The sequence below is a fragment of the Anomaloglossus baeobatrachus genome, chromosome 3, assembly GCF_048569485.1.
Source record: "Anomaloglossus baeobatrachus isolate aAnoBae1 chromosome 3, aAnoBae1.hap1, whole genome shotgun sequence".
Classification (NCBI taxonomy): domain Eukaryota; kingdom Metazoa; phylum Chordata; class Amphibia; order Anura; family Aromobatidae; genus Anomaloglossus; species Anomaloglossus baeobatrachus.
Window position 1 is genome coordinate 43,215,551 of NC_134355.1, and position 25,902 is coordinate 43,241,452.

Here is a 25,902-nt window from a genome sequence, read left to right on the forward strand (position 1 = left end):
CAAAAAATTGGGAGAAAACTTTGAAAGTGTCCTTAAGTGCAGCGGCAAAAACCAAACTGGCTCACATGAGAACCACCCCAGGAAAGGAAGACCAAGAGTCACCTCGCTGCGGAGGATAAGTTTATCCAAGTCACCAGCCTCAGAAATCGCAGGTTAACAGCAGCTCAGATTAGAGACCAGGTCAATGCCACACAGAGTTCTAGCAGCAGACACATCTCTAAAACAACTGTTAGGCCGGAAACACACTTATACGTGTAAAATCGGTCCGACTTGCCTGAAAAAAAACTCGTCCAATTTTAGTTCACGTTAGGTCACTGTGCAATGCAAGTGCAAGGTTTTTAATTGTTTCCAGGGTAGCAGAGCATGTGTAATGCGTGTGTGATCCTTTTTTTTTCTCAGCAGCTGGCATCTGCCATGCAGCTCTGCTACATGGCCGCTGACAGCAGCCACAGACAGAGCCATGTAGCAGAGCTGAATGGCCGCTGACAGCAGACACAGACAGAGCCGCACGATCAGAATGAAGTCGGATCAACATCACCCGACTTAATTGTCATCCCGCGGCTCTGTCTGTGTGGCATGGCCTGATTTTCGGTCACCGGTGAAGGTCTCATCGGTGACCGCAAATCCCCTGAGTGACCGCAGTGAGCCGCGCTATCACCGGTGCCGTCACTGAGGTCACCGGCAGCCACAGCTGAAGTCCTCCCGCTGAGATCTGTGGCCGCGGGTAACCTGAGTGACGTCATCGCTGATAGCGCGACTCACTTCAGTCGCTGCGGGTAGCTCACAGAAAGCGGTTCATGGTCTGTGACCGCTCTGTCAGCTTCCGACGTAGCAGAGCTGACAGCATCGAGGGACCTATGTGGATTACGTCGGACCTGGAGGGGTATTTGGGGGTTTAATAAAAGTGGTGAAAGAGGGTGTTTTTCTTGTCATTTATTTCAAATGAAGGGAATTTTGTTTACTTACCGTAAATTCCTTTTCTTCTAGCTCCTATTGGGAGACCCAGACAATTGGGTGTATAGCTTCTGCCTCCGGAGGCCACACAAAGTATTACACTGAAAAAGTGTAACCCCTCCCCTCTGCCTATACACCCTCCCGTGGATCACGGGCTCCTCAGTTTTGGTGCAAAAGCAGGAAGGAGGAAACTTATAAATTGGTCTGGGGTAAATTCAATCCGAAGGATGTTCGGAGAACTGAAACCATAACCAAAAGAACAATTCAACATGAACAACATGTGTACACAAAAGAACAACCAGCCTGAAGGGTACAGGGGCGGGTGCTGGGTCTCCCAATAGGAGCTAGAAGAAAAGGAATTTACGGTAAGTAAACAAAATTCCCTTCTTCTTTGTCGCTCCATTGGGAGACCCAGACGTCCAAAAGCAGTCCCTGGGTGGGTAAAAGAATACCTCAATAAAAGAGAGCCGAAAACGACCCCTTCCTACAGATGGGCAATCGCCGCCTGAAGGACTCGCCTACCTAGACTGGCATCTGCCGAAGCATAGGTATGCACTTGATAGTGTTTCGTGAAAGTGTGCAGACTAGACCAGGTAGCTGCCTGACACACCTGCTGAGCCGTAGCCCGGTGTCGCAATGCCCAGGACGCACCCACGGCTCTGGTAGAATGGGCTTTCAGCCCCGAAGGAAGAGGAAGCCCCGAAGAACGGTAGGCTTCAAGAATCGGTTCCTTGATCCACCGAGCCAAAGTTGACTTGGAAGCCTGCGAACCCTTCCGGTGGCCAGCGACCAGGACAAAGAGCGCATCTGAACGGCGCAGGGGCGCCATGCGAGACACGTAGAGCCGGAGTGCTCTCACTAGATCTAATAAATGCAAATCCTTTTCACACTGGTGAACTGGATGAGGGCAAAATGACGGTAAGGAGATATCCTGATTGAGATGAAAAGGAGATACCACCTTAGGGAGAAACTCCGGGACAGGACGCAGAACCACCTTATCCTGGTGAAAAACCAGGAAAGGGGATTTGCATGACAGCGCTGCAAGCTCCGACACTCTTCGGAGTGAGGTAATTGCCACAAGAAATGCCACCTTCTGCGAAAGACGTGATAAAGAGACATCCCTCAGCGGCTCGAAAGGTGGTTTTTGAAGAGCCATTAGCACCCTGTTAAGGTCCCAGGGTTCCAGCGAGCGCTTGTAGGGTGGAACTATGTGGCAAACTCCCTGCAGGAACGTGCGGACCTGCGGAAGCCTTGCTAGGCGCTTTTGAAAAAATACTGAGAGCGCCGATACTTGTCCCTTGAGAGAGCCGAGTGACAACCCCTTGTCCATTCCGGATTGAAGGAATGAAAGAAAAATGGGTAAGGCAAAAGGCCAGGGAGTAAAACCCTTATCAGAGCACCAGGACAAGAAGATCCGCCACGACCTGTAATAGATCTTGGCGGACGTTGGTTTCCTGGCCTGTCTCATGGTGGCAATGACATCCTGAGATAATCCTGAAGACGCTAGGAGCCAGGACTCAATGGCCACACAGTCAGGTTGAGGGCCGCAGAATTCAGATGGAAAAACGGCCCTTGTGACAGCAGGTCTGTGCGGTCTGGAAGCGCCCACGGCTGACCCACCGTGAGATGCCACAGATCCGGGTACCACGACCGCCTCGGCCAATCTGGAGCGACGAGAATGGCGCGACGACAGTCGGATCTGATCTTGCGTAACACTCTGGGAAACATCGCCAGAGGAGGAAACACATAAGGGAGTCGAAACTGCGACCAATCCTGAACTAACGCGTCCGCCGCCAGAGCTCTGTGATCTTGAGACCGTGCCGTGCCGTGACGCCATGAGATCGACGTCCGGCGTTCCCCAGCGGCGACAGATCTCTCGAAACACGTCTGGGTGAAGAGACCATTCCCCCGCATCCATGACCTGACGACTGAGAAAATCTGCTTCCCAGTTTTCTACGCCCGGGATGTGAACTGCGGAGATGGTGGAGGCTGTGGCTTCCGCCCACAGCAGAATCCGCCGGACTTCCTGGAAGGCTTGACGGCTGCGCGTGCCGCCCTGGTGGTTGATGTACGCGACCGCCGTGGCGTTGTCCGACTGTATGGGGATCTGCCTGCCCTCCAGCCACCGATGAAAAGCCAATAGGGCTAGATACACTGCCCTTATCTCCAGAACATTGATCTGAAGGGAAGACTATCGGAGTCCAGGTTCCCTGAGCCCTGTGGTGGAGAAAAACCGCTCCCCACCCTGACAGGCTCGCGTCCGTCGTGACCACAGCCCAGAATGGGGGCAGGAAGGATTTTCCCTACGAAAGAGAAGTGGGAAGAAGCCACCACTGAAGAGAGGTTTTGGCTGCAAGGGAAAGAGAGACGTTCCTGTCGAGGGACGTCGACCTCCTGTCCCATTTGCGGAGAATGTCCCATTGGAGTGGGCGCAGATGGAACTGCGCGAAGGGCACTGCCTCCATTGCTGCCACCATCTTCCCCAGGAAGTGCATGAGGCGCCTCAAGGGGTGTGACTGACCCCGAAGAAGAGATTGCACCCCTGTCTGCAGCGAAAGCTGTTTGTCCCGCGGTAGCTTGACTACCGCTGAGTGAGTATGAAACTCCATCCCGAGGTAAGTCAGTGATTGGGTCGGTGTCAACTTGGACTTTGGGAAGTTGATGAGCCACCCAAACTGCTGGAGAGTCGCCAGAGCGACGGTCAGGCTGTGTTGACACGCCACCCGGGAGGGTGCCCTGACTAGGAGATCGTCTAAGTAAGGGATCACCGAGTGGCCCTGAGAGTGTAGGACCGCCACAACGGATGCCATGACCTTGGTGAAGACCCGTGGGGCTGTCGCCAGGCCGAAAGGCAGTGCCACGAACTGAAGGTGTTCGTCCCCGATGACGAAACGCAGGAAGCGTTGATGTTCGGGTGCGATCGGCACATGGAGATAAGCATCCTTGATGTCGATTGATGCTAGGAAGTCTCCTTGTGACATCGAAGCGATGACCGAGCGGAGAGATTCCATCCGAAACCTTCTGGTGCTCACATGCCTGTTGAGCAGTTTGAGGTCCAGAACGGGACGGAATGATCCGTCCTTTTTTGGCACCACGAACAAGTTGGAGTAGAAGCCGTGACCATGTTCCTGAGGGGGAACGGGAATCACCACTCCTTCTGTCTTCAGAATGCCCACAGCCTGAAAAAGTGCGCCGGCCCGAGAGGGGGGCGGAGATGTTCTGAAGAAACGAGTCGGAGGACGAGAGCTGAACTCTATCCTGTAACCGTGAGACAGAATGTCTCTCACCCATCGGTCTTGGACATGTGGCCACCAGGCGTCGCAAAAGCGGGAGAGCCTGCCACCGACCGAGGATGCGGTTCGGGGAGGCCGAAAGTCATGAGGCCGCCTTGGAGGCAGTGCCTCCGGCGGTTTTTTGGGGGCGTGACTTAGACCGCCACGCATAGGAGTTCCTCTGGCCTTTCGCTGGCCTGTTGGACGAAGAGGATTGGGACTTGGCTGAGGGCCGAAAGGACCGAAACCTCGGTTGTATTTTCCGTTGCTGAGGTCTCTTCGGTTTGGACTGGGGTAAGGACGAGTCCTTTCCCTTGGATTCCTTAATAATTTCATCCAATCGTTCGCCAAACAAATCGGTCGCCAGAAAACGGCAAACCGGTTAAGAACTTCTTGGAAGCAGAGTCTGCCTTCCATTCGCGTAGCCACATGGCCCTGCGGACTGCCACCGAATTAGCGGATGCTACCGCCGTACGGCTAGCAGAGTCCAGGACGGCGTTCATGGCGTAGGACGAAAAAGCCGACGCCTGAGAAGTCAAAGACGTAACTTGCGGAGCAGAGGTACGTGTGACCGCATTAATCTCTGACAGACAAGCTGAGATAGCTTGGAGTGCCCACACGGCTGCAAAGGCCGGGGCAAAGGACGCGCATGTGGCTTCATAGATGGATTTCACCAGGAGCTCTATCTGCCTGTCAGTGGCATCCTTGAGCGATGAGCCATCTGCAACTGATACTACAGATCTAGCCGCCAGTCTAGAGACTGGAGGATCCACCTTGGGACATTGAGCCCAACCCTTAACTACGTCAGAGGGGAAGGGGTAACGTGGGTCATTAAGGCGCTTAGTAAAGCGCTTGTCCGGAAATGCTCTGTGCTTCTGGACAGCATCTCTGAAGTTAGAGTGATCGAAAAACGCACTCCGTGTACGTTTGGGAAACCTAAACTGGTGTTTCTCCCCCACCTCCACCTATAGAGGAGTCGGCTTCGCAGCAGGAGAAAGATCTAACACCTGGTTGATGGACGATATAAGATCATTTACTAAGGCGTCCCCCTCAGGTGTATCAAGATTGAGGGCAACGTCAGGGTCAGAGCCCTGAGCTGCGACGTCCGCCTCGTCCTCCAGAGAGTCCTCAAGCTGAGACCCCGAGCAGCGTGAGGAAGTCGGGGAAGATTCCCAGCGAGCCCGCTTAGCCGGTCTGGGACTGTGGTCCGTGCAGGAGTCCTCCACGTAAGACCTAGGGGCCACCCCGGGAGCACGCTGCGGCGCAGACCGAGAGGGGCCTGGAGGCGATGATCCAACAGTGCCCGGGGCCTGTGTAAGGACCGGTCTGGACTGCAAGGCTTCTAGTAGCTTGGCAGACCATTTGTCCATAGACTGAGCCATGGATTGTGAAAGCGACTCAGAGAGTTTCTCAGCAAAAACTGCAAACTCTGTCCCTGCCGCCTGGACAGTGGAAGCAGGAGGGTCTGCCTGAGCCGAGGGGCCCACTAGTGACCGAGGCTCCGGCTGAGCAAGTGCAACAGGGGTCGAGCATTGCTCACAGTGAGGGTAGGTGGAACCCGCAGGTAACATAGCCCCACAAGGGGTACAGGTTGCAAAAAAACCCTTTGCCTTAGCGCCCTTGCTCCTTGTGGACGACATGCTGTTGTCTCCTAGGAGAGTGATCACTGAGGGTATATAGCCAAAAGTAAACAATCCGGCCGAACAGAGAAAATTATATATATATATATATATATATATATATACTCCAGCACCCTAGGGGGACCAGCACCGGGTGACCGGTGTGGCTTACCGACCGCCCAAAGCGGAGTGTGTGTCCACCAGATTCCCTGCCTTAGGTCTCCCAGAGCTGCAGAGCTCGTTCCTGAAAATCCTCCACCGGCAGAATGTGTAAAAATGGCTGCCGGAGCTCTCAGGGGAGGAGGGAGCCGTGGGCGGCGACTACTAAAGTGCGGGAATCTGGGGCCCCACAGTGATCAGTGAGGGGGGGGGGGCGAGGAAACATAAAGTATGCTCCGGCCCTCACTGCCGACGTCAGGTCGACCGTCCCGCCCTTAGCCCTGACTGGCAGGCCCGGGGGCGGGAGTTATGGTACTAGGCCGCAATGAAGCCGGGGACTAAATTTAATACCGCGGCCGACAAACAGGCTTGGTCGGCGCGGAAGTCCCGGTCTTCACAAACCAGCAGCTGGTGCAGCGTCTGTGAAACAAGCGCTCCATGCACAGTCCCCATGGGGACACAGAGTACCTTTAGATGCAGGGCCCTGTCCCTGAGGATCCATAGACTCCTGTCCGGCAGATTCCCACAGGGGCTGCGGAGGGAGCCCGGTCCCAGTAAATGGATGACCGGTCAGGATCCCACTTCTCCCAGAGCCTCTAAGGGATGGTGAAGGAAAACGGCATGTGGCTCCAGCCTCTGTACCCGCAATGGGTACCTCAACCTTAACAGCACCGCCGACGTAATGGGGTGAGAAGGGAGCATGCCGGGGGCCCTGTGGGGGCCCTCTTTTCTTCCAACCGATAAAATCAGCAGCTGCTGCTGACTAAAATGGGAATGCATGAGTGGATGTGTGCCTCCTTCCACACAAAGCATAAAACTGAGGAGCCCGTGATCCACGGGAGGGTGTATAGGCAGAGGGGAGGGGTTACACTTTTTCAGTGTAATACTTTGTGTGGCCTCCGGAGGCAGAAGCTATACACCCAATTGTCTGGGTCTCCCAATGGAGCGACAAAGAAAAAGGATTTTTTGGTGTATGTCTTTATTTTCTTTATCTTACAGGTTAATCATGGAAGGTATCTCGGGGAGACGCCTGCCATGATTAACCTAGGACTTAGTGGCAGCTATGGGCTGCTGCCATTAACTCCTTATTACCTCGCTTGCCACCGCACCAGGGCAAAATCGGGATGGCCAGGTACAGTCCCGGGACAGTCGCATCTAATGGATGCGGCTATTCCAGGCGGCTGCTGGCTGATATTGTTAGGGTGGGGGGATCCCCAAAACGTGGAGCTCCCCATCCTGAGAATACCAGCCAGCAGCCGTGTGGCTTTACTCTGGCTGGTATTAAAATTGGGGGGAACCGCATGCCGTTTTTTTTTAATTATTTATTTTTTTTAACTGCATGATATAGACCCACCTACCGGCAGCCGTGATTGGCTGCAGTGAGACAGCTGTCACTCATCGTGGGGGTGTGTCTGACTGCAACCAATCATAGGCGCCGGTGGGCGGGGAAAGCAGGGAATACGAGATTGAATAATGAGTGGCCGGCTTTTTCAATAGAGGAGAAGCCGCCGGAGCAGTGTTAACGCCGTGCAGTGCCGGGGATCGATGAGTATGAGAGAGAGGATGGGGGAGACTGACCGACAGAGAGAATAGAGACCGAGAGGGAGAGACCGACTGACAATCGCATGTTTCTCAAAACACTGGAAATGAGCGAGGTCTCACAATGTCGGTCAATCTCTATAATTGACCGACATGTTGAGACCTCACTCATTTCCAGTGTTTTGAGAAACATGCGATTAATGTATTTAGAAAAACGAATGTCACTAGGATGGTGTGAGTGCCGGTCCGTGTGACATGCTTTTTTTCACGCTCACATAGAGTTGTATTGGAGAGACTTGTGCGTGAAACTCGCCAAAAAGCAGCATGCTGTGATTTTTTTCTCAGTCCGTTTTGGAGTGAGAAAAAAAAAAAAAAAAAAAAAAAAATCGCAGATGAGAGCTGAATCATTGAATAACATGTGTCCGAGTGCAATGCGAGAATTTCTCGCATTGCAGTACTGCGAGAAACTCGCAAGTGAGAAGCCGGCCTTAAGAGGAGACTTTGTGCAGCAGGTCTTCATGGTAAAATAGCTGCTAGGAAACCACTGCTAAGGACAGGCAACAAGCAGAAGAGACTTGTTTGGGCTAAAGAACACAAGGAATGGACATTAGACCAGTGGAAATCTGTGCTTTGGTCTGATGAGTCCAAATTTGAGATCTTTGGATCTAACCACCGTGTCTTTGTAGAAAAGGTGAACGGATGAACTCTACATGGCTGGTTCCCACCGTGAAGCATGGAGGAGGAGGTGTGATGGTGTGGGGGTGCTTTGCTGGTGACACTGTTGGGGATTTATTCAAAATTGAAGGCATACTGAACCAGCATGGCTACCACAGCATCTTGCAGCGGCGTGCTATTCCATCCGGTTTGCGTTTAGCTGGACCATCATTTATTTTTCAACAGGACAATGACCCCAAACACACCTCCAGGCTGTGTAAGGGCTATTTGACTAAGGAGAGTGATTGGCCTCCACAGTCACCAGACCTGAACCTAATCGAGATGGTTTGGGGTGAGCTGGACCGCAGAGTGAAGGCAAAAGGGCCAACAAGTGCTAAGCATCTCTGGGAACTCCTTCAAGACTGTTGGAAAACCATTTCCGGTGACTACCTCTTGAAGCTCATCAAGAGAATGCCAAGAGTGTGCAAAGCAGTAATCAAAGCAAAAGGTGGCTACTGTGAAGAACCTAGAATATAAGACATATTATCAGTTGTTTCACACTTTTATGTTAAGTATTTCATTCCACATGTTTTCATTCATAGTTTTGATGCCTTCAATGTGAATCTACAATTTTCAGAGTCATGAAAATAAAGAAAACGCATTGAATGAGAAGGTAGATATACACATTATATATATATTACACACACACACATACAAACAATATATAAAATACATAACATATTGGTAGTTTCACAAGAAAAGCTGCATGCTGACATTAATATATAAATCGTACCTTTGACGTTCTGCTTTGTAGGAGCCGGTGAGCTCATCGAAGAGTTTGCCATTCATTTCCATTAATGTTTTCAACACGTTGTATACCAGGGCTACAATTGTCCTGTAGGGTTTATAAAAGAGAAGGCCGAGGCGTCAGCGTCCCCAGTCACACCGCATTACATGCACGCTCACAAGTGTGATCACGAGTGGGCCGAGCGTGCACAGTTATTGCTCTGATGTAAGGGCTCGCTTGGTCATCATTCTCAGTGTTTGATATTTAGAACGTATAATAGATGTGGATCCCTCCCCGGCACCAAACTGGAGAATGGGGGAGAGCGGACTCTGTGACTCCCATAGTAGTGTATGGACAGCCGCATCTATATCTCCAGTCATTCTCTGCTCGGATGTAGTTAGGAGGGTCAGGGGCCCCCCATTCTGGAGACAGGTGGGACCCTCGTGTATCAGACATTTATGGCTAATTTGTGGATATGATTGAATAGCAATTTTACTTAGCAGACACCTTGTGTCACTCATCCTGACTTACAGCATTACGAAACCTCAGAGCTGAACTCACAATTCTGCTGGCAGTTATTATAAAGTGATGAATTCGTCCCCAGACCTCCCCCTATCCGCAGTGATGGTGCATTAGGTAAGGTTGTCTTTCTCCAGGTCTGCGCCATTGTATATAGCCTAGCAGCATCCACCGCAGAGAGCATGGATCACTGCTGCTGCCATTGATGATGGGAGTACCAATGTTACACCCTCCATGTCAGTAAATGGCCAGTATAGATCAGTCCCGCTACTTTGCTCTGACTTTCGTTTTACACTGACCAATTTGTTACCCCGAACATAACGATGGACCGCATGTGACATCTCTGTATACTCACGGGTTCCAGTGTTCTTTGGAGATTTTGTATAAACTACCAAACATGATGGGCAGAATCTTCTCAATATTCTCCTCGATCAGGCTGAGGATATACTCATTGTTCCAGAAGTAGAGGGCCCGCTCCGCCACCTGCAGGAGAACCCGGGAATAATGGTCAGCACGCAACAATCCGCCAACACCACGCTGCAAAACCTCTCTTTTTGGCAGCACATCTTTCTGTATAATAAGGGGCAGTGCTGCCGACAACATGCACAGTTAACAGTTTCCCATCCCCCCATTGTGAAAAGTTCTGCCCATAGTAGCAGGTGGATGGGGGTAGGGGGGGGGGGCACAGTTGTCGAACCCCCTACCGATCCAGAGAATGGACCACTGTCTCGACACAAACACCACAACTATATTCATTGCTGGAGATAGAAGGGACAGCGCTCCGTACAAGATTCTGCAAAGCCCCATGGTTTCCTGTGTCCCCCAATGAAACCCCAGAGAAAACCCTTTAATGATCATTCGGTCACGGTACAGTTTTGTAGGCCCATGTCGCTGGACATAGGAAGATTTCTGCCCCAAACGACCACCGAACATCTGTGTAAAAAGGACCTTCCTGTGATAAAGTGTACTCTGAAGTGGGTGGGCCACCAGTGCAATGACTGGTACAGGGTGGAGGCGCCGGTGCAGCAGCTTGGCTTTTACCCAACAATAAATGCACCTGATATACATCAATACAATACTAAATACGCAGAGGTTGAATCGCCCACCTGAAAGTGAGAGCTGGACACGCATTTGGATATTTGCTTAAATAAAGGTTCTTGAATTTTCTTAAACTGCGTCGGCTCAATGACATCCAAGATTTCCTCTATTTCACCCAAGTACATCACCTGTAAGAAAGCAAAAAGTACATCTGCTAATAAAAAGAGGGCACCGTGCTCACCTCAGCTAAACAGAGCCAAAAAAAGTGCGGTAAAAGAAATAGTAACAAAGAAGGGAATTTTGTTTACTTACCGTAAATTCCTTTTCTTCTAGCTCCTATTGGGAGACCCAGACAATTGGGTGTATAGCTTCTGCCTCCGGAGGCCACACAAAGTAATTACACTTTAAAAAGTGTAACCCCTCCCCTCTGCCTATACACCCTCCCGTGCATCACGGGCCCATCAGTTTTGGTGCCAAAGCAGGAAGGAGGAAACTTATAAATTGGTCTAAGGTAAATTCAATCCGAAGGATGTTCGGAGAACTGAAGACCATGAACCAAAAGAACAATTGAACATGAACAACATGTGTACACAAGAACAACAGCCCGAAGGGAACAGGGGCGGGTGCTGGGTCTCCCAATAGGAGCTAGAAGAAAAGGAATTTACGGTAAGTAAACAAAATTCCCTTCTTCTTTGTCGCTCCATTGGGAGACCCAGACAATTGGGACGTCCAAAAGCAATCCCTGGGTGGGTAAAAGAATACCTCGATAACAAGAGCCGAAAAACGGCCCCTTCTTACAGGTGGGCAACCGCCGCCTGAAGGACTCGACTACCTAGGCTGGCGTCTGCCGAAGCATAGGCATGCACCTGATAGTGTTTTGTAAAAATGTGCAGACTCGACCAGGTAGCCGCCTGACACACCTGCTGAGCCGTAGCCTAGTGCCGCAATGCCCAGGACGCACCTACGGCTCTGGTAGAATGGGCTTTCCGCCCTGAAGGAATTGGAAGCCCAGACGAACGGTAGGCTTCAAGAATCGGTTCCTTGAACCACCGAGCTAAGGTTGACTTGGAAGCCTGCGACCTCTTACGCTGGCCAGCGACAAGGACAAAGAGCGCATCAGAACGGCGCAGGGGCGCCGTGCGAGAAATGTAGAGCCTGAGTGCTCTCACGAGATCTAACAAGTGCAAATCCTTTTCACATTGGTGAACTGGATGAGGACAAAAAGAAGGTAAGGAGATATCCTGATTTAGATGAAACGGGGATACCACCTTAGGGAGAAATTCCGGGACCGGACGCAGAACCACCTTATCCTGGTGAAACACCAGGAAGGGGGCTTTGCATGACAGCGCTGCTAGTTCAGACACTCTCCTAAGTGATGTGACTGCCACTAGGAAGGCCACCTTCTGCGAAAGGCGAGATAGAGAGACATCCCGCATCGGCTCGAAAGGTGGCTTCTGAAGAGCCGTCAGCACCCTGTTAAGATCCCAGGGTTCTAGCGGACGCTTGTAAGGTGGGACTATGTGGCAAACTCCCTGCAGGAACGTGCGGACCTGCGGAAGCCTGGCTAGACGCTTTTGAAAAAAACACGGAAGGCGCCGATACTTGTCCCTTGAGAGAGCCGAGAGACAAGCCCTTGTCCATTCCGGATTGAAAGAAAAGTGGGCAAGGCAAACGGCCAGGGAGTAAAACCCTGATCAGAGCTCCAGGATAAGAAGATCCTCCAAGTCCTGTGATAGATCTTGGCGGACGTTGGTTTCCTGGCCTGTCTCATGGTGGCAATGACATCTTGAGATAACCCTGAGGACGCTAGTAGCCAGGACTCAATGGCCACACAGTCAGGTTGAGGGCCGCAGAATTCAGATGGAAAAATGGTCCTTGAGACAGCAAGTCTGGTCGGTCTGGGAGTGCCCACGGTTGACCCACCGTGAGGTGCCACAGATCCGGGTACCACGATCTCCTCGGCCAGTCTGGAGCGACGAGGATGGCGCGGCGGCAGTCGGACCTGATCTTGCGTAACACTCTGGGCAGCAATGCCAGAGGAGGAAATACATAAGGCAGTCGAAACTGCGACCAGTCCTGAACTAACGCGTCTGCCGCCAGAGCTCTGTGATCCTTGGACCGAGCTATGAATGCCGGGACTTTGTTGTTGTGCCGAGACGCTATTAGATCGACGTCCGGCGTTCCCCAGCGGCAACAGATCTCTAGAAACACGTCCGGGTGAAGAGACCATTCCCCTGCGTCCATGCCCTGGCGACTGAGAAAATCTGCTTTCCAGTTTTCTACGCCCGGGATGTGAACTGCGGAGATGGTGGAGGCTGTGGCTTCCGCCCACAGCAGAATCTGCCGAACTTCTCGGAAGGCTTGACGACTGCGTGTGCCGCCCTGGTGGTTGATGTATGCAACCGCCGTGGCGTTGTCCGACTGTATTCGGATCTGCCTGCCCTCCAGCCACCGCTGGAACGCCTTTAGGGCTAGATACACTGCCCTTATCTCCAGAACATTGATCTGAAGGGAGGACTCTGTCGGAGTCCAGGTTCCCTGAGCCCTGTGGTGGAGGAAGACCGCTCCCCACCCTGACAGACTCGCGTCCGTCGTGACCACAGCCCAGGATGGGGGCAGGAAAGATTTTCCTTTCGACAAAGAAGTGGGAGGAAGCCACCACTGAAGAGAGGTTTTGGTTGTCCGTGACAGGGAAACGTTCCTGTCTAGGGCCGTCGACCTCCTGTCCCATTTGCGGAGGATGTCCCATTGAAGTGGACGCAGATGAAACTGCGCAAAAGGAACTGCCTCCATTGCTGCCACCATCTTCCCTAGGAAGTGCATAAGGCGTCTCAAGGAGTGTGACTGACTCCGAAGAAGAGATTGCACCCCTGTCTGCAGCGAAAGCTGTTTGTCCAGCGGTAGCTTGACTACCGCTGACTGAGTATGACACTCCATCCCGAGATAAGTCAGTGATTGGGTCGGTGTCAACTTGGACTTTGGGAAGTTGATGAGCCACCCGAACTGCTGGAGAGTCGCCAGAGCGACGGTCAGGCTGTGTTGACACGCCACCCGGGAGGGTGCCGTGACTAGGAGATCGTCTAAGTAAGGGATCACCGAGTGGCCCTGAGAGTGTAGGACCGCCACAACGGATGCCATGACCTTGGTGAGGACCCGTGGGGCTGTCGCCAGGCCGAAAGGCAGTGCCACGAACTGAAGGTGTTCGTCCCCGATGGCGAAACGCAGGAAGCGTTGATGTTCGGGTGCGATCGGCACATGGAGATAAGCATCCTTGATGCGATTGGTGCTAGGAAGTCTCCTTGTGACATCGAGGCGATGACCGAGCGGAGAGATTCCATCCGAAACCTTCTGGTGCTCACATGCTTGTTGAGCAGTTTGAGGTCAACGGGACGGAAAGATCCGTCCTTTTTTGGCACCACGAACAAGTTGGAGTAGAAGCCGTGACCATGCTCCTGAGGGGGAACGGAATCACCACTCCTTCTGCCCTCAGAGTGTTCACCGCCTGAAAAAGTGCATCGGCTTGTGACTTAGACCGCCATGCAGAAGAGTTCCTCTGGCCCTCCTCTGACCTGTTGGACGTGGAGGAACGGAACTTTGCTGAGGACCGAAAGGACCGAAACCTTTGGACTGGGGCAAGGACGAGTCCTTTCCCTTGGACTGTTTAATAATTTCATCCAATTGCTCGCCAAACAAACGGTCGCCAGAAAATGGCAAACCGGTTAAGAACTTCTTGGAAGCAGATTCTGCCTTCCATTCACGTAGCCACATGGCCCTGCAGACTGCCACCGAATTGGTGGATGCTACCGCAGTACGGCTCGCAGAGTCCAGGAACGGCGTTCATGGCGTAGGACGAAAAAACCTACGCCTGAGAAGTGAAGGACACAACCTGCGGGGCAGAGATATGTGCGACCGCATTAATCTCAGCCAGAGAAGCTGAGATAGCTTGGAGTGCCCTCACGGCTGCGAAGGCTGGAGCAAAAGATGCGACTATGGCTTCATAGATGGATTTCATCATAAGCTTTATTTGCCTGTCAGTGGCATACATGAGAGATGGACATCTGCCACTAATACTACGGATCTAGCCGTCAGTCTGGAGACTGGAGGATCCACCCTGTGACACTGAGTCCAACCCTTAACAACGTCAAGGGAGGGAAAGGGTAACGCGTGTCATTAAGGCGCGTAGTAAGCGCTTGTCCGTAAAGTTCTGTGCTTCTGGACAGCCCCTCTGGAGTTAGAGTGATTGAAACACGCACTCCTGATGAAGTCGGGGAAGGTTCCCAGCGGGCCCGCTTAGCCTATCGGATGCCGCGGTCCGTGACGGAGTTCTCACCGTGGGATCTGGGTGTTACCCCAGGAGCCCCTTGTTGTACCGACCCAGAGGGACCCGGGAGCGATGAACTCACAGCTCCCTGGCCCTGTGTTACCGGTCTGGACTGCAAAGCTTCCAGTATCTTAGCAGACCCTCTGTCCATAGACTGAGTCCTGGAATGTGAAAGCTCAGAGAGTTGCTGATTCCAACGTGCAAACTCTGCCATCTGTGCAGTGGAAACCGGCGGTACCACCTGAGCCGAGGGTCCCACCAGTGCCGGGGGCTCCGGCTGAGTGAGTGCCCCAGGGGCCAGGCATTGTACACAATGAGGGTAGGTGGAACCTGCCTGTAATATTGTAAAATAAGCCAGTGCCTTGGCACCCTTACTCTTTGCGGACGACATGCTGTTGTCTCCTCTTAGAGTAATCAGTGAGGGTATACAGCCAAAAGCAAATAATGCTGCCGAACATGAGATCATATACCATATAAATAAATAAATATATATATATATATATATATATATATATATATATATATATATATATATATATATATATATATATATATATATATATATATATATATATATATATATATATATATATACATATATATATATACATATATATATACACACACTTCGGCACCCAAGGGGGGGTCAGCACCCGAAAAAACTGGTGCCCCACAGTGCTCAGTGAGGGGGGAGGAGGATACCAACGTATGCTCCAGCCCTCCATGCCGACGTCCAGTCGGCCGTCCCGTCGTTACCCCTGACTGGCAGGCCCGGGAACGGGAGTATATGGTACTAGGCCGCAAGAGCCGGGGACTAAATTTAAAAACGCGGCCGGCAAACAGGCGCGGTCGGCGCGGTAGTCCCGGTCTCACAAACCACACAGCAACCGCTGCGGCGTTTGTAACACAGATGCTGCATGCACCGTCCCTAAGGGGACACAGAGTACCTTATGGATGCAGGGCTCTGTCCCTGATGATGTCCAGTCTCCTGTCCGACAGAATCCCCCAGGGGCTGCGGATGGAGCCCGGTCCCAGTGCATGGCGACCGGTTAGGATCCCCCTCTCCCAGAGCTGTAGAGCAGATTCTGAGATCCTCCACCGGCAGAATTATAACAATGGCTGCCGGCATTCCGAGGGGAGGAGAGAGCCGTGGGCGGAACCGCAAAAGTGCGGGAATCTGGTGGCCCATAGTGATCAGTGAGGGGGGCGGAGGACAGCGAAGTGTGCTCCAGCCCTCACCGTCGGCATCATACCGACCGTCCCGCCTTTCTCCCTGACTGGCAGGCTCAGGGGCGGGAGTTTAACACACTAGGCCGCAAAAGCCGGGGACTAAAGTAAAAACCGCGGCCGGCAAACAGGCGCGGTAGTCCCAGTGAAAAAATCCACACCGCAGTCGCAGCTGCGTCTGAGGCCAAGGTGCTTCATGCACCGTCCCAAAGGGGACACAGAGTACCTGTAGATGCAGGGCCATGTCCCTGACGATACTCAGTCTCCTGTCCGGCAGATTCCCCCAGGGGCTGCGGAGGGAGCCCGGTCCCAGTGGCTGGATGACCGGTTAGGATCCCACTTCCCCAGAGCCCCTAAGGGATGGGGAAGGAAAAACGGCATGTGGCTCCTGCCTGTGTACCCGCAATGGGTACCTCAACCTTAACAACACCGCCGACTCAGTGGGGTGAGAAGGGAGCATGCCGGGGGCCCTGTTAGGGGCCCTCTTTTCTTCCATCCGATATAATCAGCAGCTGCTGCTGACTAAAATGTGGAGCATTGTGTGAATGTGTGCCTCCTTCAACACAAAGTCTAAAACTGATGGGCCCGTGATGCACGGGAGGGTGTATAGCAGAGGGGAGGGGTTACACTTTTTAAAGTGTAATTACTTTGTGTGGCCTCCGGAGGCAGAAGCTATACACCCAATTGTCTGGGTCTCCCAATGGAGCGACAAAGAAAATAAAATATTTTTATTATATTTATATTAGCATTATAATATCAATAATAATACCAAATATATACTATATATATATATTATAATATATAATATATATATATATATATATATATATATATATATATATATATATATATATATATGTATTATAATATATACATACATATATATATATATATAAATTTTATAATATATATAAATATATATAAATATATTATAATATATATTATATATATATAAATATATTATAATACATAATATATATATATAAATATATTATAATATATATATATATATATATATATATATATTATAATATACATTATATATATATATATATATATATACACATACACACACACACACAATACAAGTATATATATATATATATAATGATATTTTATAATTTCTCCCATCCGATAAGAGCCTCCTGGATCTACATTACACTGTTTGGTATGTAAAAAAAATATTTTTTATCTTGTTTTAGGATCAAAAACTGCTACTCACCTCTTTCTGGCTACAAGTTTTAGGCCAAAATTTCAACAATCCTCTAATAACCTGCAATAAAACAAGCACAAAATTAGTCGTCACATGCTGCATTTTGCTATTTATAGTCACAAATTTTACCATTTACATAAGTGAATTCCAATGCTCTATTCTTGCGCTCATATAGGCTCCTTTTGAAGCAACCCAATATTTTATCAGCCTTTACTGCTGCTGCCTGGCACTGGTTGCTGATGTGTCCACCAATATGTCCAAATTTCAGTAAGAATTGCCTTTTTTTTCCTGATGTAACCACTAAATGTCATTGTGCTGCACTTGTCTTGAGCTCAGGCATGCGATTCGCCGCTATCAAGACGTTAAAGGTCTAATTTGGTAATACCCCTTAAGACTCATCTTTTAACCCCTTATCGTCTATGATCCAGAATTCTCTGTGGATTAATCTTAGAATATACCATTATTGTGGCCGTTCGTCACTTACAGAGATATAAACAATAACGTCCCCTTCACAGCCACCACTAGGGAGAGCTCACTGCACACTTCCATTATTAAGTTATTATTATTATTATTATAGCGCCATCAGTTCCATGGCGCTTTACATGTGAAAGGGGTGTACATAATAGGGAAAAGTACAATAATCATAAACAATACAAGGCACAGACTGGTACAGGAGGAGAGAGGTCCCTGCCCGCGAGGGCTCACAGTCTACAAGGGATAGGTGAGCATACAGTAGGTGAGAGTAGAGCTAGTCATGCGGTGCTGTATCAGACTGAGGGTTACGGCAGGTTGTAGGCTTGTCGGAAGAGGTGGGTCTTCAGGTTGCTTTTGAAGCTTGTCAAGGTAGGCGAGAGTCTGATGTGTTGTGGCAGAGCATTCCAGAGTATGGGGGAGGCACGGGAGAAATCTTGGATGCGATGGTGGGAAGAGGAGATAAGGGAGGAGCAGAGAAGGAGATCTTGTGAGGATCTGAGGTTACGTGCAGGTAGGTACCAGGATACTAGGTCACAGATGTAGGGAGGAGACAGGTTGTGGATGGCTTTGTATGTCATGGTTAGGGTTTTGAACTAGAGTTGTTGGGCAATGGGAAGTCAGTGAAGGGATTGGCAGAGAGGAGAGGTCGGGGAGTAGCGGTAGTTCCATCTAGAACACCTGCAGAGCTCCCTCTAATGGTGGCTATAGTCATTTATGTCTTATTTTTTTAATTTGTGCCTTTTCTTAAAGTCTAATGTTCACATTCTGCAGGGAAGGAGTAGAGGTCATTGTGTCGTGGGGGGGTAGGGGTTCTACATATTTTCAGCTCATTTAATTAAAGCTTTTTTAAAGTCATAATTTTATTTTTTTCTTTGCACAAAACAAGTCCTCAATGTGCTATATTTTAGTGACATGACTTTTTGCACGAAACAGTGGCAAAACAGGTTAAAGACAGGAATTAAGAAAAACAAATATGCACAAAAAAAATGCAAACACCACAGAACAAAAAAAATAAACAAAAATTGCAAATATTACAGGACAAAAAAAAAGAAAGTAAAAGATAAATAAAAAATACAAATACCACAGGACAAAGAAAAAATAAAAAACTAAAAAGATAAAGTAAATAAAAAAATTTAAATACTAAGGAAAAAAAGAAATAAGGTAAAGGAAATTAAAAAAAAAAGTTAAATAAATAATGCAAATACCACAGGACAAAAAAAAAATAAAAAAAAAATGCAAATACCTTCACACCAAAAAAATATAAAAGTAAAATACATAAAAATTGCAAAATACCACAGGACAAAAAAAAAAAAAAAAAAAACAAAAAAGAAATAAGGTAAAAGAAATAGAAAAGAATAATCAATTAAAACGGCAAATACCACAGGTAAAAAATTTTTTTAAAAAAAGTAACTGAAAAAGTGAAATAAATACAAAAATGCAAATACCACAGGACATAAAAAAAAAAGAATAATAAAGAAAGTAAAAAAGGAAATTAAAAAATGCATCCACCGGACAAGTAAAATAAACACATAAAAATTGCAAATACCACAGAACAAAAAAAAAAAAAAAACACAAGTAAAATAAAAAATGCAAATTACACAGGTAAAAAAAAAAAAAGATGAATAAAAAGATAAAAGTAAATATTATTATTTATTATTATAGCGCCATTTATTCCATGGCGCTTTACAAGTGAAAAAGTATGAAGTAAATACATAACAAATACTAAGGACACACAAAAAAAAAAAAAAAAAAGATAAAAAATAAAAAAAGAAGTTAGTTAAATAAATAATGCAAATACCACAAGACAAAAAAAACTAGTAAATAAAGTAAAATTAATATAAAAGTGCAAATACCACAGGACAAGAAAAGAAATTAAAAACAATAAAAAAAAAATGCAAATGTTACAGACCCCCCAAAAATAAGCTACTGATGAATCATGCTCTGTATGCTTGTTTGCCACGTCAGCAAAAACCATTGTCTGCCATTGTTATCAGCGGATCTTGTATAAAGGTGGATCCGGTTCATTTCTATACTGTCCTGCTCACTATTTCCCGATTATCTGGGCTGCGGGGCCATTGAGGCCAATCATCCCGGCATGTGGCCGCCGGATTCAGTGCACTCGATGCCTGTAAGGTTGTTGATGCGGAGCGGTTCCTATAAATAATGTCGGAGCCGGTGTGTGCCCTGAATGCGGCACATTCTCACGGATTCTTGTTTTTCCCGTTTGTGTCCTGGCAGATAGGACCGCACGCTGCACACCCACATACATGTCCCGGCTATTATTAGTCCTGCTGCTTTCCAATCTAGGCTGGTTGTTCGGCTCCCCGGACGCCCCCTCATACGGGAGATGTTGTGTACTATAATCTCTGGAGTGCTGTGCGATTTCTAGGTTTTCAGCTTCGTTGACAGCTCTGCAGCCGGTGACCGGATACTCACATCTGATTGCTCCAGCAGGGGAAAAAACACACACCGGCGAAATGTGACGTCCGTCTTAAGATCTCAATGCAAACATTCAGAAATTAATTTTTATTTTTGCCATTTTCTACATCCAACATGGAGGCAATTTATCATCCCAAAGATTTAATAAATTGCAAAGTTTTTTTATCTATTTAAAAAAAAAAAAAAAAAAATATCCTTTATGTTCTCAAAAATGGTGAAATGTTTCATTTTATTGTGCACTGCTCGGTGCGGAGGTTGTTGGTCATTGATGCAATCTATCAGTGTTGGCTGGTCTCCTAAGCAAGGATCACAGTGCTTACAGGTTCTTTGCTATAGAGCTTGTAAGCGCTGCTCTACAGCTGCCCGGAGGATTGGATCAGCTGGTCTCACTGCCTCTTGGCTCTTCAGACACAAAGTTGACTCTGCGGCTTTACTACACTGCTGCATCAAACTATCAATCATCAGGAGCGCAATGCTCCCCCATCAGAGAGCCTAGAGGCAGAGGAGCTATATGCTCTTGAAGACAGAAGAGACCACCACAAAAGAGAAGAGTCACTCTGTTTGGAGCAGAATGCTTACATGTTTTCCGAATCTTACAAAACTTATTAAAAAGGCACAAAGGAGATCTGGAGGGGTATAAAGGCCACTTACAGGTTCAGTCAGGGTGGTATCCTTCTCCAAAAACTGGACGACACAATAAGCTAGCTGTAGAGACATAAAACATGATGATGTTGCAGTTAATTTAAGGGCATCAACATTTGTAGTCTATTCACTGTGGATACATTTAGATGTGATGGAGAAATTACATTTTGGTTCTAACTTTTGGGAAATACAAAATTTATTTATCGTTCCACATGGTACTCCAGTTTAAAGGGGTCACCCACTACTTTAACACTGATAGCCTATGCTTGGGATAGGTCATCAATACCTGATCGTCAGGGTTGGGCACTCCACCGATCAGCTACTCTCGGTCCCCGCGGTGGTACCAGGGGCCAAAAATGCTCAGTTCCGGAGCTGCCCCGTCTTCTAATAATGGCCGCGGCTGGGTTCTGCACATTCACCTCCTATTGATTTGAATGGGAGGTGGATATGCAGTAACCAGCTGCTATCAGAAGACGAGGCAGCTGCCTGCTACCGCATCCGGGTCCGAGAACAGCTGATCGGCAGTAATGCCGGGTGTAGGAACCTAGCCGATCAGACATTGATGACCTATCCTAAGGCGGGCTTTGCACACTACGACATCGCAGGTGCGATGTCGGTGGGGTCAAATTGAAAAGGACGTACTTCCGGCATCGCATGCGACATCGTAGTGTGTAAATCCTAGATGATACGATTAACGAGTGCAAAAGCGTCGTAATCATATCATCGGTGCAGCATCGGCGTAATCCATAATTACGCTGACGCAACGGTCAGATGTTGTTCCTCGCTCCTGCGGCAGCACACATCGCTGTGTATGAAGCCGCAGGAGCGAGGAACATCTCCTACCGGCGTCACTGCGGCTTCCGTAGGATATGCGGAAGGAAGGAGGTGGGGGGGATGTTTACATCCTGCTCATCTCCGCCCCTATTTGCCGCCTGCCGTGTGACGTCGCAGTCACGCCGCACGACCCGCCCTCTTAATAAGGAGGCGGGTCGCCGGCCAGAGCGACGGTCGCAGGACAGGTGAGTCCATGTAAAGCTGCCGTAGCGATAATGTTCGCTACGGCAGCTATCACAAGGATATCGCTGCTGCGACGGGGGCGGGGACTATCGCGTGTGACATCGCAGCATCGGCTTGCGATGTCGCAACGTGCAAACCCCGCCTAAGGATTAGCCATAAATGTAAAAGTAGTGGACAACCCCTTTAAGCATTTTACAGTCATTATTATAAAATTAAGAAAGGGGGTATGTAGGATTTTTTTTTTTTTAAGCCCGTGCAGAAAGAGCTGGCCGCACACATCAGGTAGCCATCTGCCACATCCATCTCTCCTAACCCCACCACACACAGTGTCTTGGGTCCACAATATGAAAGGTAATGTGATAATCCAGGTACCAGCAACCTCTGATGGGGAACAATCAGATCGAGTATTGAAATTCAACATGTCTGATGCTCATTTCCCCTCTGTCACCTGCAGGGAAAGGTCTGAAGTCTCCCATTCACATCAGATAATCAGCGGATTTCACTAACGTTCCAGAATATGTTGGGAGCCCTTTCAGAGTCACTCGCCAGGTCTTAGAGGAGAAGCCCCGTGGGGAGCGATGTAGGGAAAAAGTGAAATTATTTTCTGCAGTGCTTTCCCCTGGGGGGTCTCAGCTGATCTGCAAGGTTTTGGGTGATCTTCTAACAAAAAAAGAAAGTTTTCCAAAGCGGTTGAACACTTTAAAAAGATATTGTTCCCCCGCACACTTCTGTATCAGAGGCGATGCATTGTCTATTCACACCAGCCAGGACATGAGAAGACGCGGGCCCCGCTCACCACTCGGAATGACCCTTTAAAGTTTCTGATGTTAGAAGGCCCCTTCTTTAGAGGAGGTCTAAGAGCGGAGAAAGGGCTGACAAGCTGCAATGATGCTATTAGGCCGGGATCAGCAGTTTCCAACACTCCAGCTGTTGTAGAACTACTCCTCCCAACAGGCCACGACAGCTGGAAGCCCAATAACTAGGCTCTACAAAGCCTATACTGAATGGAGGTGTGTTCAGGCCCAACCTATGCTCCATTCATTGTCTATGGGACTATAAAGAAAGCAGAATAGACCACTCGCTACATCTGGCAGATAATTGACGGATTAAAGGGGTGGTATTCATGGTCTATGGGACTATGAACAAAGCAGAATAGAGCACTCGCTACATCCGGCAGATAATTGACGGATTAAAGCGGTGGTATTCATGGTCTCTGGGACTATGAACAAAGCAGAATAGAGCACTCGCTACATCCGGCAGATAATTGACGGATTAAAGCGGTGGTATTCATTGTCTATGGGACTATGAACAAAGCAGAATAGAGCACTCGCTACATCCGGCAGATAATTGACGGATTAAAGCGGTGGTATTCATTGTCTATGGGACTATGAACAAAGCAGAATAGGGCACTCCCTACATCTGGCAGATAATTGACGGATTAACGCGGTGGTATTCATTGTCTATGGGACTATAAAGAAAGCAGAATAGAGCAGTCGCTACATCCGGCAGATAATTGACGGATTAAAGCGGTGGTATTCATTGTCTATGGGACTATGAACAAAGCAGAATAGAGCACTCGCTACATCCGGCAGATAATTGACGGATTAAAGGGGTGGAGGCTGAGCATGCACTCCTCCTCTGCAGAGCACGACTCTCGGGAGCACTAGAAGTCCCAGAAATCAATAGGTTATCCCCTCTGCTATGGATTTTGGAAGTAACCCTATAAATGTGTCCTTGCACCCTCCATAGTGGATCTTCAGGTCATTCCCTATATAAAAAACCAAAGTGATACCACGGCACACAGTAACACGATCCCAGCGCCCATAGTCACCTGTGCGTGGAATAATGCCAGGCCTCTCGCCGTGTGCATGGGGATCAGGACTTTCATGAGGAACTGTTTATGTTCAGCTTTTAATGGTAACGCAAAACCATTGATAATGCTGTAAAGAGAAAAGAAAGAGCAGAGGATTAGAGCGGTCTGCAAAATATCAGAAAAGGATAGAAAGCGGCACCTCTGGCAAAAAAAAAAAAAAATAAAATAAAAATAAATTAAAAAAAAATCACACCACCCCTCCCGCCTGCGCCCCCCCCCCCCCAACCCTCCCAATATGACAAATGGGGTATAATATTCAAGGAAAGATTCGTAAAGCTACAGTTCCTGGGGTTTTTTTATCCGCCGTGGGGCCACATTTACAGCCCCCCATGTCCCACTCCCCACCAATCACAGCCACAACAAATGTCATATCATTTCATTACCTGCCCAATATTTCAAGCAATTCTGCCACCCCATTAAAATGTTCTGTTTCATAGATAAACCTACAAAAAAAGAAAAAAAGAAAAACCAAGAAATTAGTGGAAAAAAATAAGTAAAAATGACAGTATAAACCTAAAGTGAGAACCAGCCTTTTAATCATTGTCAATTTATTTCTCTCTTTGGACATTGCAATATAGCCAGCAGGAGCCTCCAAAGCTGCATATATTATTAGTGATCTTTTAGACCTAATGGATCTAGTGTACTTACTTTGGAATTATAATAATCATAAATAATCATAATAATAACCAAAAATAATCACAAAATAATCATAATATAATTTTATTATTATGATTATTAATAATAAATAATAATAATATTAAACCCTTAACGACCCATGACGTACTGGGTACGTCATGGATCGTGCACGGTTAATCCCCGCCCCCTTCCGCGGGCAGGTCGCGGCGATTCGCACACATCAGCTGTTTTCAACAGCTGACAAGTGTGCCTGCTAGTCGCGGGTGGAATCGCTTCCACCCGCGACTATTAACCCCTAACATCTCGCTGCCAAAATCTGGCAGTAAAAGATGTATATGCGCGCCGCCATTATCCTGACTTACCCCGCCCCCATCGGAAGTCACGTGACATGATCACGTGACTTCCGGTGGTTGCCATGGTAGCACATGGTCATGTGATGACACCTGTAGCTAACATGAGTCATTTACTCTCAATGCCGGAATACAGCCGGCATTGAAAGTAAAGCGGCATATCTGCAGATCTCGGTTCTGTAGCTGTGATCAGCAGATATGGCAGAGCGATCGGATTGTTGATCCATATAGCCCCCTAGGGGGGACTAGTAAAATGAAAAATAAAAAAATAAAAAAAAAAGTTAAGAAAAAAGTTTTCAAAAATTAAAAAAAAACAAAAAAAAAAAACAAAACCACACCTAAAAGTTCAAATCACCCCATTGAAAATTAAAGGGTTCACAAAATAAAATATACACATATTTGGTATCGCCGCGTTCAGAAATGCCCGATCAAAATATAAAATCAATCAAATCTAATTTGAGTCAGTATGGGTAAATGTACATGGGGAGGGGAATAATGGAAAAATGCTAATTGGAGTTTGCTATAAGCCTCCTAACATACCTGAACAAATAGAGGGTGAAATGCTGGAACAAATTGAAAAGGCAGCTAATAATAATAATCGGGTTCTTATTATGGGGGATTTCAACTATCCAGACATTCAGTGGGACATAGAATCTTCTGGTTCTGCTAAAAGCTGTAAATTCTTATCTACCATTCAAGACCATTTCCTCTCTCAGATGGTAGATGAACCGACCAGGGGAGATAATTTGCTAGATCTGGTCCTGTCAAACAGACCGGATACAATTTCAGATCTACAGGTCCGGGAGCACTTGGGCACCAGCGATCATAATATGGTAAGCTTCAACATAATATTCAATAGAACATTTCAAAGGGGGAATGCTAAAACCTGGAATTTTAGGAAAGCTGATTTCTACAAATTAAGGGAAGAGCTTAAATGTGTAGATTGGGACAAAGTCATGGTAACTGGGGATACCGAACATAAATGGGGTAAGTTTAAGGATATACTACTAGAGTCCTGTAAAAAACGTATACCCTCTGGTAATAAAATGTCCAGTAATAAAAAGAAACCACTATGGATAAATAAGACTGTACAAAGTATAATAAAACAAAAACAAAGGGCATTTAAAATCTTAAAGGCTGAGAATACAGAAATAGCATTGCAGGAGTAT

The 25,902-nt window shown here is 48.0% G+C and overlaps 1 protein-coding gene across 1 annotated transcript in view; it reads right to left on the bottom strand.

Annotated features, from left to right (window-relative positions):
• PPP2R5A (protein phosphatase 2 regulatory subunit B'alpha) overlaps positions 1 to 25,902 on the bottom strand; it is a 101,298-nt gene that overhangs the window by 7,702 nt on the left and 67,694 nt on the right. Inside the window, exons 4-10 of the mRNA XM_075341435.1 lie at positions 24,131 to 24,190; positions 23,706 to 23,814; positions 20,867 to 20,920; positions 17,312 to 17,362; positions 10,610 to 10,729; positions 9,859 to 9,986; positions 8,991 to 9,092 (exon numbers count right to left, since the gene is read on the bottom strand). Of these exons, the coding sequence (XP_075197550.1) occupies positions 8,991 to 9,092; positions 9,859 to 9,986; positions 10,610 to 10,729; positions 17,312 to 17,362; positions 20,867 to 20,920; positions 23,706 to 23,814; positions 24,131 to 24,190 (624 nt within the window). The remainder of the gene's footprint in view (positions 1 to 8,990; positions 9,093 to 9,858; positions 9,987 to 10,609; positions 10,730 to 17,311; positions 17,363 to 20,866; positions 20,921 to 23,705; positions 23,815 to 24,130; positions 24,191 to 25,902) is intronic.